This window comes from Sus scrofa, chromosome 5, assembly GCF_000003025.6.
Source record: "Sus scrofa isolate TJ Tabasco breed Duroc chromosome 5, Sscrofa11.1, whole genome shotgun sequence".
Lineage (NCBI taxonomy): Eukaryota > Metazoa > Chordata > Mammalia > Artiodactyla > Suidae > Sus > Sus scrofa.
Genome location: NC_010447.5, coordinates 82350157 through 82363013, shown reverse-complemented (window position 1 = coordinate 82363013; position 12857 = coordinate 82350157). Strand labels below are relative to the sequence as shown.

The 12857-nt window shown below is 45.9% G+C and overlaps 1 protein-coding gene across 13 annotated transcripts in view; it reads right to left on the bottom strand.

The window, feature by feature from the left end:
- Positions 1–12857, bottom strand: part of GNPTAB (N-acetylglucosamine-1-phosphate transferase alpha and beta subunits) — a 196180-nt gene that overhangs the window by 97806 nt on the left and 85517 nt on the right. The window contains exon 1 of one of the 13 annotated variants that reach the window (XM_021092672.1): positions 791–1107. The exons of 11 other annotated variants lie outside the window; for them this stretch is intronic. In XM_021092672.1, coding sequence (XP_020948331.1) covers positions 791–907 — 117 coding nt within the window. In that variant the 5' untranslated portion in view covers positions 908–1107. Of the gene's footprint in view, positions 1–790; positions 1108–12857 lie in introns of those variants that run through there. One more of the 13 variants, XM_021092673.1, reaches the window with a different exon arrangement.

Here is a 12857-nt window from a genome sequence, read left to right as displayed (position 1 = left end):
TAATTAGCATATCCCAAGACCTAAGGGCTTGTGCCGGGTCCCAAGAGAATGGGAGCAGGAGTCCAGGAGGGCTACCTGTGCCCTGGTCACACGAAGGGGCCCAGCCTCAGATGAGAAATAGTATTTGGAGCCGCCAAGAGACCGCTCTCGCTGGCGTGTGCACATCTACCAGCACAGCCCCGAAGAGCTAACTGATGACATACAGCTGCTGCAAATACAGGCACAATCAAAGGGGGAAACAAAAAACGCCTCTTCACGTGTAAGTCCTTTAAATTTTGGGCCAATACACTCTCCCCACTGCAAATTCACGTGTGCGAAGAAACCACTCTTGAACAAAGTTTTGACATTTGGGAAGAAACGGGATTAAGACAGAGTGCCTTTGTCAAAGCCGAAAAGAATGATGACACCCGAGAAAGAAATACTAGGAGACGCAAGGACTGCGAATTTACTGTCATTTAGAAAACTCTGGGTCCCCTGAGGGGGCTTCGTGCAGAGCAAGGCCTGAGGGAGAAAATCAACTGAAGGCACGTGGGAGGAAAGGGAGTCTGCAGATGGGGAGTGCGGGTCTCCCCGAAGCGCCGGGAGGGCTAGGTCTGGACCCCAGATGCTGCAGCCGAGGCCCGGGGAGGAGATCTGAGTTCTCGGCGCCTCCGGTAAAGGGCAGGCTCCGGGGCTGGTCCGGGGGCTGCGGGTAGGATAGGGAGGCAGGGCGAAGCGCGTCAGGACTGGGGTGCCGCGGGGTCGTGCGGGTCCCGGGCGCCCCGGCCAGGGCTCCCGCGCCGCTACTCACCTCTCCGAACTGGAAGGCGGAGACGATGGTGACAACGACGCCCACGAAACAGACGTAGAGCCCATACCTGTGGGACAGGCAGGTATAGGTCTGTCTCTGCAAGAGCTTGAGCAGCATCACCCTGGCCGCCGCCACGCCGCGTCGCGCCCGAGGAGCCGGAGCCGCCGCCGCCTCAACGAGCCGCCATTCCGCAGCCCGAGTCGCGCCGCCGCGCTCAGGTCACAGCCTCCAGCTGCAGCGCATTGCCGCCCCGGGGACCGACGCCCGCTGGGCTCCGCGCCGCGGCCGCCGCTTCCGGGAGCCGGGAGCCCACGCCCTCTGCGAGGCGGAGGCTGACGCGCGGCCCCCAAGGCGGCCGGCGCCGCCCCGGCCTGGCCGGGTTAGAGGCGGCGGGGGCGCGGCGGCGGCGGCGGCGAGGCTGACAGCGCCACCTGGCGGACGGAGGGGCAGAGGGCAGGCGGGCCCCCTCCCCGTGTGCGCGTGCGCGGCGGGCTCTCAGGGCCGGGCTGGAAACCGTGAAATCTGGTTGGGCAGGCAACTGAGACAGGAGGTTGTGCCACAGAGGATGCTATGTTGACACGAATGTTTGTATGCACAAAACCCTTCTTGCATTTACAGTAATTGGGAACTCATGGTTTTTCACAGCGCTTAGAGGAGATGCTGTTTTGGCCTTCCTTTCTCCTTGAGCTGTCTAACCATATGTATGAAAGAAGAAAACTTTGGGCTTAAATGTGCCAAAAGCAAAATTCATTCATTCATTCATTAAATATGTATTTCGTGTCCAATGCCTGGCATGTTGCTTGGTGTTGGGTATTCAAAAAGGAACTAAATCTGGCCACTCTTCCCAAAGAGTCTAGTAGAGAAGATAAACACACAAACCACTGAATACAAAAAAGTTATTATGGTAGAATTCATGTGATGTACAGGAAGGGAACCCCTGCGAAGGGGGTCAGTTATTTCCACTTTGGCACCAGGTGATTTCTAGGAGAGCCTTTCTATAGAAGAGGGCTTTTGGACAGTACCACATAATGGAATAAAACCAGAGGACTTAAGTCTCAAGGAGTTTGCAATGACAGTATTTCGAGACACTTTTTTCTTTTGACATTTTTTTGGCAGGGGGAGGGCGTCTGTTCCTGTGGCATGCAGAAGTTCCAGGGCTAGGGATCAAACCCAAAGGACAGCAGTGACAACACCAGATCCTGAATCCACTGGGCCACTAGGGAACTCCTCTTTCAACATTTTATTAATACTCCTAGTCTCTCTTCCACCCCTCATCCAAGGAGAAGACAAGGCTACCTGATCAGTGAGCATGCAAGGAATTGAGATTGTCTGCCAGAGACAGGAGTTTTGATCTGCTATCTGCCAAGCCCAGGACCACCTATGTCCCAGCCTGGCCTTGGCCTATAAAGCCTGTCTCATTCAGGGATAAAATATTGGCAGCCCACTTGACCAAAGAGGTTAACAACATTCTCCAATTATCTTTATCAGTACTAAAGTTAACACTTTCTTTTTTCAATTTTTTAATTTTTTTTTTCAATTTTTGTGGCCACAACTGGAAGTTCCCAGGCCAGGGATTAAATCCAAGCCTCAGCTGCAACATGGACAGCAGCTGTAGCAACACCAGATCCTTTAAGCCACTGGTGATGGGCTGGTGATGGGACCCTCCCCTTTGCAGCTACCTGCAGTTGGGTTCTTTACCCACTGGGCCACAGCGGGAATTCCGAAAGCTGACACTTTAATTTCCATCTCTCTACCTTACATCACAGTTCTCAATAGGTTTGAAACTCAGGAGACGAGAATGCTTTAAGTGTTGGGCCCTGAAACATCACCCATCTCCGAGTCATCTTTTGCTTAGTCTGGATGAAAAATAAACATCCAAAGTAAACAATCCAGAGTTCCCGCTGTGGCTCAGTGGGTTAAGAACCTGACATAATGTCCATGAGGATGCAGGTTCGATCTCTAGCCTTGCTCATCGGGCTAAGGATCTGCCATTGCCACAAGCTGCAGATGTGGCTTGGATCTGGCTTTGCCGTGGCTGTAGTGTAGACCTGCAATGGCAGCTGATTCAAACCCTAGCCTGGGGAACTTCCATATGCTGCAGGTGTAGCCTTAAAAAAAAAAAAAAAAAAAAAAAACCTAAAAAAAAGTAAACAGTCGTACACAAATAAGAGCCATTTTGACCTGGGCCTACAAAACATAAATGTTGAAGGAAGAGATGGTGTACTTGAAACACCTTTCATATGTAGGCCTTATGTAGAGCTTGATAAGAAAGTAGTATCTAGGGAGTTCCCTTAGTGACGCAGGGGAAATGAATCCAACTAAGAACCATGGGGTTGCAAGTTCAATCCCTGGCCTCACTCAATGGGTTAAGGATCCAGCATTGCTCTGAGCTGTGGCATAGGTCACAGACATGGCTCAGATCTGGCGTTGCTGAGGCTGTGGTGTAGGCCAGCAACTGTAGCTCCAATTGGACTCCTAGCCTGGGAACCTCCATGTGCTGCTGGTGGGGCCCTAAAAAGCAAAAAAAAGAAAAGAAAAGAAAATAGAATCTAAACAAAGAGCTTTAGCTAATTAAGCAAAATTGAAGTAACTCCTGATATGTCCATATTTATCTGAGTCCTTGCTTTACTCAAGGTAAAAAGATAAAATGTTCACATTATGAAATGCTTGCACTTTAGGTTTGAAAATCTTGCTTATTGTCAGGACACATACTTTGATTTTGTCCCTTGCTTTCTTTCTGGATATATAGTGTGTGTTCATAAAACACAGGTCTAGTGTAAGTGACCTCATATAAAACAAAATTACTAAGAAATTTCAGGAGTTCCTGTCATGGCTCAGTGGTTAACAAATCCGACTAGGAACCATGAGGTTGCAGGTTCGATCCCTGGCCTTGCTCAGTGGGTTAAGGATCCAGTATTGCCGTGAGCTGTGGTGTAGTTTGCAGATGTGGCTCTGGCGTAGGCTGGTGGCTACAGTTCCGATTTGACCCCTAGCCTGGGAACCTCCATATGCTGCGGGAGCGGCCCAAGAAATGGCAAAAAGACAAAAAAAAAAAGAAAGAAATTTCATTGCTTCTGGTAGAATTCCAAAAGCCAAAACATACCATGGCCCACTGTTTATTTCTGTGTGTGTGAATGCAAATATATCATGTATATATAAACAATAGTTTATAGTTTTCCCATAAGTGTGACCATGCTTCATTCCATTTACTTGATTTTTGCTGGTGGGGTTTTTTGTGTATCTCATCTATAGAACAGAGGCATCATAAAGGCAAAAGACTTGCTCATCTTATTCTTAACTATATCCCTACCTTTAACATTGCCTTGCCTATAGCAGCCAATTGATAAAATTTATTAGGTGAATGTATATATTTTGCACTGATAAAAGTACCAAGTACACAGAGTTCCCATTGTGGCTCAAAGGGTTAAGAACCCAACTGGACCCATGAGGATGTGGGTTCGATCCCTGGCCTCACTCAGTGGTTAAGGATCCAGCATTGCCACAAGCTGTGGTGAAGATCACAGATGAAGCTTGGACTCTGCATTGCTGTGACTGTGGTGTAAGCCAGCAGCTGCAGTTCTGATTCAACCCCTAGCCTGGGAATGTCCATATGCCACAGGTGAGGCCCTAAAAAGGAAAAAAAAAAGTACAAAGTACAAGTACATGCTTGGAATTACTGAATTTTTTTTAATGTCTTTTTGTCTTTTTAGGGCCACGCCCACGGCATATGGAGGTTCCCAGGCTAGGGGTCAAATCAGAGCCACAGATGCTGGCCTACACCACAGCTCACAACAACGCTGGATCCTTAACCCACTGAGCAAGCCAGGGATCCAACCCAAAACCTCACAGTGCCTAGTCGGATTCGTTTCTGCTGTGCTACGACAGAACTCCCAAAGTTTTGTTGAATTGACTTTTTTTGTGTGCCTTTTTTGGCCATGCCCACAGCACATAGAAGTTCCCAGGCCAGGAATCCAACCTGTGCCACTGCAGTGACAATGTAGGATCCTTAACCCTCTGTGTCACCAGGGAACTCCTTTCTGTGGCTTTATATTTCTTTGCTTTGTGCCTTTATCTTTGTAATTTCGTTTGCTCTTATTCTCTGAATTTACTCTGTTGCTCTTGAACTAGTTTCTCAAATTTGATAAGTAGCTCAATTTTTTCAGTGTTTATTGTTTTTCATTAATGTTCCAAAACTTTAAGCATCCCTCTAAGTGCTAATGTTATTGCATCCCTAGGGTAAGATAGACACTGGACTCTCTGGGTGTGCACGGCTGGGACAGAGCATCACCAATGTCCTCACACATTGGTACATTAAGCTACCATGCAGCATGTGGGGAAAAAAGCAAAAACCACACACTGGAGTCAGGAAGCGCCCCCTTCCTCCTGCAATATCCCTTCAGCGCCCTCTACTGGCAAAGTTTAGCATTAGACTCGCTGCAAAGGAAAAATGCTTGAGTCCAAGTCCATTATCACAGAGCCCGGTTCTGAAGGGGTGACTTTGGAGCTGAGAAGCAGCAACTCATAGCTGGTATCCCTAAAATTAGGTGTGATTTAGATTCTCCTCATCAGATGAATTCACAGAAGGTCTTAATCTAAGAGTGATATGGGGTGAGAAGCCCGGGAAAGGGCACATGTTTTTTTGCTAGTGAGTTGGTGCCTATGTGCCAGTGGTTCTGAGGCCAGCAGTGCTGGAAGCAGCTTCCTGCCTCTGCTCTTCCCCCGACCTCATCAGAATCCACAGCTCCACTGGAGCTCAGTTCAACCGAGGTTTTGGGAACACATCCTACAAATTCAACCTAAAGTCTCTTTGTTCAGCTCTCATAATGGTTTATGGATGAACTAACTGAATCCCTTTCTTTTTAAATCAATGCGTGGGAGTTCCTGTCACGGCTCAGCAGAAATGAATCTGACTAGCATCCATGAGGACGCAAGTTCGATCCCTGGCCTTGCTCAGGGGGTTAAGGTTCCAGAATCACCATGAGCTCTGGTATAGGTCAGACATGGCTCGGATCTGGTGCAGTTGTGGCTGTGACATAGGCCGGCAGCTGTAGCTCTGATTCCACCCTAGCCTGTGAACCTCCATATGGCACAGGAGCAGCCCTAAAAAAAAAGACAAAAATAAAAATAAAGTAAATCAAGGAGTGGATTCTTCAGTCTACAAATTATTAATCTAACCCAAAGAAAAAGAATGGATTTTACATGATATTGACACGTTGGAATTCATTGAGGCTTCCTTTGCCGCCTAGTACGTGGTCAAGCTTAGTGAAAATTTCAGGTTTGCTCAAAAAGAATGTATGCTCCCTTTCTCCTCTCCCCCTCACTCTCTCTCTCCCTGGCTCTTAATTACTTTCCCATTTACATTTTCACGAGTCATCCATTTAACTACAGGTTCCAACAATTTCCCAGGATCAATATCAAGCCCACCATGATATACTTTGCTGAACCCACGTGTTTGCAAAAGCTAATTCCTGTTCTACTGTTTGAAAGTTGTATCGATTTCCTGATTCCCACACCTTTGGCATTTCTGATCTCCATAATTTTATTAGTTTTTAGTTTTCTGCTTCTTAGAGCCAAATTAGTGAGCACTCAACATATGTATGTGAGTATTCAAAAATTCTGATTATCTAACTCGTTGCAATATTAAGTGCAAAATGCCTTCAGAAGACTGTCAGAGGTACTCTGTTTTTTTTTTTAATTTTGTGGTCACATATGCAACATATGGAAGTTCCCAGCAGGGATCAAATCCAAGCTGCAGCTGTGACCTATGCCAAAACTTTGGCAATGCCAGGTCCTTAACCCACTGCACCACATCAGGGATTGAAGTGGCAATGCCACAGAGAGAAGACAGATCATTAACCCACTGTGCCTCAGTGGGAACTCCACACTCTGATATTTGGCTACAAAGCTTCAGCAATGCTTTAAATTTATTATGGTCACTGCAACCAATACTAAGGAAACAGGGTAAATCCATGTGATGCCAACTATATAGTGAAGGGCACCAAATCCAAAGTTAATTTATCTAAAATGCAAATGTTGGCATTCCCCCTGTGATGCAATGGGATCAGCATCTCTGCAGCACTAGGATGCAGGTTCAGTCGCCTACCTGGTACAGTGGGTTAAGGATCCAGCTCCTGGGACACAATCACTGCAGTGCAGGTCATAACTGTGGCTACGATCTGATCGACGGCCCAGGAACTCCATATGCCACAGGGCTGCCTAAAAAAGAAAATAATAAAACCTAAAAATAAATAAAATGCAAATGCCACAGTAGAAAAAATAAAATCCAGCCTCTGTCCTCTGGTGCCAAAGAGAAACACACACCAGAGTTTTGGGCAGAGAGAAATAAAGCTTTATTGCTTTGCCAGGCAAAGGTGGCCACAGCAGGTGAATGCCTTAAAGCCGGTGCCCTCCCTTGGGAGAGAATAGGAAATGGTTTTATAGTTTGGGAGTGGAAAATAGGGCCAGAGATAAGGACACAAGCTTGCATTCTTCTTCAGAGCAGGTGTTTAGCAGCCCCAGGACTGGTTCTGATCGTCCTCCACTTAGGTTTTCATTTGCTGGGGGTTTTGGTTCTGCAGACGAGCTCAAAGTAGTATATGTGAAGAGGGCCCAGGACACCCCCCGCCCCCCCCCCGCAAGGCTGCACTACTGCTCCTCCCTTGTCCCTGCATCCCCTCCCTTCCCTGATTATCCACTGTTTGAACCTACCCTTTGGAACTCAGAGAAGGTCATGGAGGCTGAGGCTTCGTCCCTAAAAACAAGAAATGGGGGACAAGAGCCCCACAAGGTCTTGCTCAGTTTCGCAACTGAGATGAGGTAGAACTGGTTTTGTTTGTTCCTTTGTGTTTCATGTTAGGGCCACACCTGCAGCATATGGAAGTTCCCAGGCTAGGGGTCAAATCAAAGCTGCAGCCAAGGCCTACACCAGCACTGGATCTGAACTGCATCTGTGAACTATGCCACAACTTGGGGCAGTGATGGATGTTTAACCCACTGAGCAGGGCCAGGGATTGAACCCACAGCCTCACGGAGATTATCTTGAGTTCTTAACTCACTGAGCCACCATGGGAACTCTTGAGGTAGGACTAGTTTTGCTGTTGTTTCCCATCCCACTTCATATTGATCTAGATTCCATGGGTAAAGTAGTCTTCTTGACGTTATTTTCACTTCATAATGTGCAGATTCACTGCTAATAAATTTTGAACAGTTCTTCTAGATAAGCTAGAAATGTTCTTTTAAATGAAGACAAATTTCTCTCAAATAATATTAAATAAAAAGTTATGGGAGTTCCCTGGCAGCCTAGCAGTTAAGGATTTCACATTGTCACTGCTGTGACTCAGATTCCATCCCTGGCCCAAGAACTTTCACATGCTCTGGGCATGCCTCCCTGCCCCTCTCCTCCCCCCAAAAAAGTAGTTATAAGTCAAAGCCTCAGTGTCTGTTGAGCAACAGTGGAGTGATGTTTTTGTTTCTACATCCATTTATGACCCTAATACTTTTCCCTCAATTTCCTAAACTATTTCCTATTTAACTTTTTAAAAAATTCATCAAGGTATAATTTACACACCATAAAATTGAACCATTTTAGGTCAACAATGATTTTAGCAAATTTATAGAGTTGTTCAACCATCATCATAATCCAGAATTAGAATTTAGAATATTTTCATTACTCTGAAATTTCTCTTGGACTTGTTTGCAGTTCATCAGTTAATTGCCACTCCCACCTCCAGCCCTTACAACCACAGATCTGCTTTCTGTCTTTCTAAATTTGTCTTTTGTAGACATTTTTAGAAAATAGAATGGAATCTTACAACATCTATGATACCTAGTCTTTTGTGCCTGGCTTCTATCACTTAGTTAAAAAAAATTTTTTTTTTTTTTTTTTTTTGGTCTCTTTAGGGCTGCACCTGAGGCATCTGGAAGTTCCAGGCTAGGGGTGGAATCAGAGCCATAGCTGCCAGCCTACACCACAGCCACCACAACAGCAGATCTGGACTATATCTGTGACCTACACCACAGCTTGTGGCAAAGCCGAACCAACAGAGCAAGGCCAGGGATTGAAACCACATCCTCATGGATACTAATTAGATTCTTAACCCACTGAGCCACAACAGGAACTCCAGTATAATGTTCTTGAAGTTCATCCATATTGTAGCATGTATTAGTACTTCATCCCTTTTCATTGCTAAGTGGTATTCCATTGTATGCCAACGACATTTTGCTTATCCATTCACTGGTCGATGGGTATTTGAATCACGTCCAGTTTGTCTATTACATATAATGCTGCCATGAACCATCACATACATGTCTTCAGGTGGACTTAGGTTTTTCTCTTGGGTTGTGTGGTAAGTTTACATTAACACTGGAAGAAACTTTAAACCATTTTCCAAAGTGGATATACCATTTTATGTTCCGAAGAACAACGTAAGAGAATTCCAGTTTTCTCTCATTTTCTCCAACACTTGGCCCAGTCTCACATTTTAATTATAATTACTCATTTGATTTGTACTTCCTTGCATTTTCTTAATGACTAGCGATGTTAGCAGCTTTTCAGATCCTTATTAGTAATTTATATGTCTTCTTTGGCGAAATGTCAATACAAACTCTTTACCCATTCTTAAATTGGGTCCCCTCTTTAACCTTCGGCAACCTGATTTCCATCCTTAAGGCTATTAAAACTGCCTGCTGAAGTAAGTCATAACAAATCCAGAAGTGTTTTCTATTTATCTTTCCCTCGACTCTTCTGCAGTACTTGGCAATGACTTCAATAACCCCTTCTTGAAATGTGGTCTCACTTTGATGTTCAGGACAGAATACTTTCCTGATTCTTCTCAAGTGTCTTTGATAACTTCCTTTTTTGGGTTGTGTCTTCCTAGCCTCTCTAGCTGGTCCAGACCTTGTGGACTAGACTTCTGCTCTCTGCTCTTCTCCTTTTCCATTTTATTCCATGGCACGTTTTAATATCTTTGAGGAAATGTCTAGAAGGAAATGAGATGTTTAATAACATCTTCAAGGAAATGGTGTTATCAGAATCTGGTAAGAACTGGAGCTGTGGTTGGGGAGCCCCCTGACAGAAGTTGCTGTAACACATTAGAATTGCAGATGCTGTCAGAAGGGATGCAGCCAGGGGGTGAGAACTCAAGGAAAGAAATGCCCAAAGAATATCTATTTCTAGCCTTTGACCCCCTACTGGTGCCTTCTGCTGGTTGAAGCCAGCAGCTACAAGAGGCAGGAAAAAGCCATTTATAGGGTCAGCAAAGGGTATGTCTTTGTTTGTAAATGCTCTATCCCTTATTTGGCATTAAGCACTCATGGGGTTGAACTGAACAACCATTAATATCCTCCACAGGAGTTCCCATTCAGCACAGCAGAAACCTCAGGAACCATGAGGTTGTGGGTTTGATCTCTGGCCTCATTCAGTGGGTTGGGGATCTGGCATTGCTGTGAGCTGTGGTGTAGGTCGCAGACGTGGCTCGGATCTGGTGTTGCTGTGGCTGTTGTGTAGGCCAGCAGCTGCAGCTCTGATTCGATCCCTAACCAGGGAACCTCCATATGCCATGGGTGTGGCCCTAAAAAGATTTTTTTTTAAATCCTCCATAAATATGAAATTCTATGGTTTGGTTTGGTTTGGTTTGGTTTGTCTTTTTAGCGCTGCACCCAAGACCTTCGGAAGTTCTCAGGCTAGGGGTTCAATCTGAGCTGCAGGCTGCCAGCCTATACCACAGCCACAGCAATGCCAGATCCAAGCCACATCTGCAACCTTCACCACAGCTCGTGGCAATGACAGATCCTTAACCCACTGAGCAAAGGCTCGAACCCATGTCTTCATAGATACTAGTCAGTTTGGTTACCACTGAGCCACAATGAGAACTCCTAAGATCCTATGGTTTTATGGTACTCAACACAGCACCATGATTTCATGGAAATTCTCAAGTGTGTACTTGTCTTTTGAACAAGACTGTAAGCCTTTTTAGAGCAGGGTCTGTTCCTTATACTTCTTCAAATCCTCTTCATGCCCATCAGATTTCTGTTCGGGTAAGAACTCAGCAAATGCTTGCAAGATGAATAAATGAATGATTCAGAAACATGGACCTAAAACTGGCCTGAACCCTTGTCCGCATTACCTTCAAACAAACATTCAATACATTTTGTGACTGAACAGAACTTGTAACCGAGCTAGTACCCTGTGGGGCTCCTAGGCACACGATCCTTCCTGTGTCCTCCATTTCTTGTTTTTGGAGAATAAGCCTCAGCCTCCATGACCTTCCCCGAGTTCCAAAACGCAGTTGCTAATCAGGGAAGGGAGGGGATGCAGAGACTTGGGAGGAGCAGCGCAGCCTTGGGGCAGGATCCTGTTCCTTCTTAAGGAATGTACTTAAGAATATCTTTGAGCCTTTCAGTAGGACTAAAACCCCACCAGAACCAGCCCTGGGGCCACTAAACACCAGCTTTGAAAGACAATGCAAGCTTGCCTCTACCCTCATCCTTATCTCCAGCCATGATCCTTATTCCGCTCCCCAAACTATAAAGCCACCTCCTAACTCCTTCCAAGGGGGGGCACAGTCTTTAAGGCATTAGCCTACTAATGGCCCCCTTTGCCTGGCAAAGCAATAAAGCTGTCTTTTTCTCCTTTACCCAAAACTCTGCCTCTGCCTCTCAATTCAAAAACACCCGAATTTCTGACAACAAAGTTAGTTTCATTCGAATTTCTGACAACAAAGTTAGTTTCATTCGCCTGACCTGCAGCAAAGCCAATCTACTGACACTGGGGTGTAGAGGAAAGCACAGCATTTATTTGCAGGGCACCAAGCAAGCAGAACTGGTAGTTAATGCACAAAAGTCCTGAACTCCTTGATGGCAAGAGGTTTTTGTTTGTTTGTTTGTTTTTATTTATTTTTGGTCTTTTTGCCATTTCCCAGGGCTGCTCCCACAGCATATGGAGGTTCCCAGGCCAGAGCTATAATCGGAGCTATAGCCGCCAGCCCACACCAGAGCCACAGCAACACGGGATCCAAGCCGTGTCTGCAACCTACACCACAGCTCATGGCAACCCACTGAGCAAGGCCAGGGATAGAACCCACAACCTCATGGTTATAGTCAGATTCGTTAACCACTGAGCCACAACGGGAACTCTGGCAAGAGTTTTTAAAGGCATCATTAAAGGTAAGTGTCGTATTGTGTGCAGTCAGCCTGTGGATATTCTCATTGGCTGGTGGTAAGGTAACATGGTGATATTTCAGGAATCTTAATCCTCAACCAGTTGGTTCCAACAAGGCTGGTTAGCAATTTCTATACAGGAGGGTTCTGGGTTTATTTATTTATTTATTTATTTATTTTGCTTTTTAGGGCCACACCCGAAGCACATGGAGTTTCCCAGGCTAGGTGTCCAATTGGAGCTGCAGCTGTCGGCCTACACCACAGCCACAACAACACCAGATCTGAGCCTCGTCTGTGACCTCCACCACAGCTCTGGGTTTATTTATTTATTTATTTATTTTGCTTTTTAGGGCCACACCCGCGGCACATGGAGTTTCCCAGGCTAGGTGTCCAATTGGAGCTGCAGCTGTCGGACTACACCACAGCCACAACAACACCAGATCTGAGCCTTGTCTGTGACCTCCACCACAGCTCACAGCAACGCTGGATCCTTAACACACTGAGCAAGGCCAGGGATCAAACCCACAACCTCATGGTTCCTAGGCAGATTTGTTTCCTCTGCACCACAACGGGAATTCCATGGGTCCTGGTTTTTATAAAACAACTCAAGGATATGCATCAGATTTTTCCTATTTCCTTTTAGGAGGAACTAGGAGTCTGGTGACTCTATTGTTCAAGCTCTTGGTACTTTTCTCTCTCTCTCTCTCTTTTTTTTTTTTTTTTTCTTTTTAGGGCTGCACCTGCAGCATATGGAGGTTCCCAGGCTAGGAGTCTAATCAGAGCTGTAGCCACAAGCCTACACCACAACCACAGCAATGTCAGATCTGAGCCATCTGCAAACTACAACTCAGCTCACTACAACGCCAGATCCTTAACCTACTGAGTGAGGTCAGGGATCAGACCTTAACCC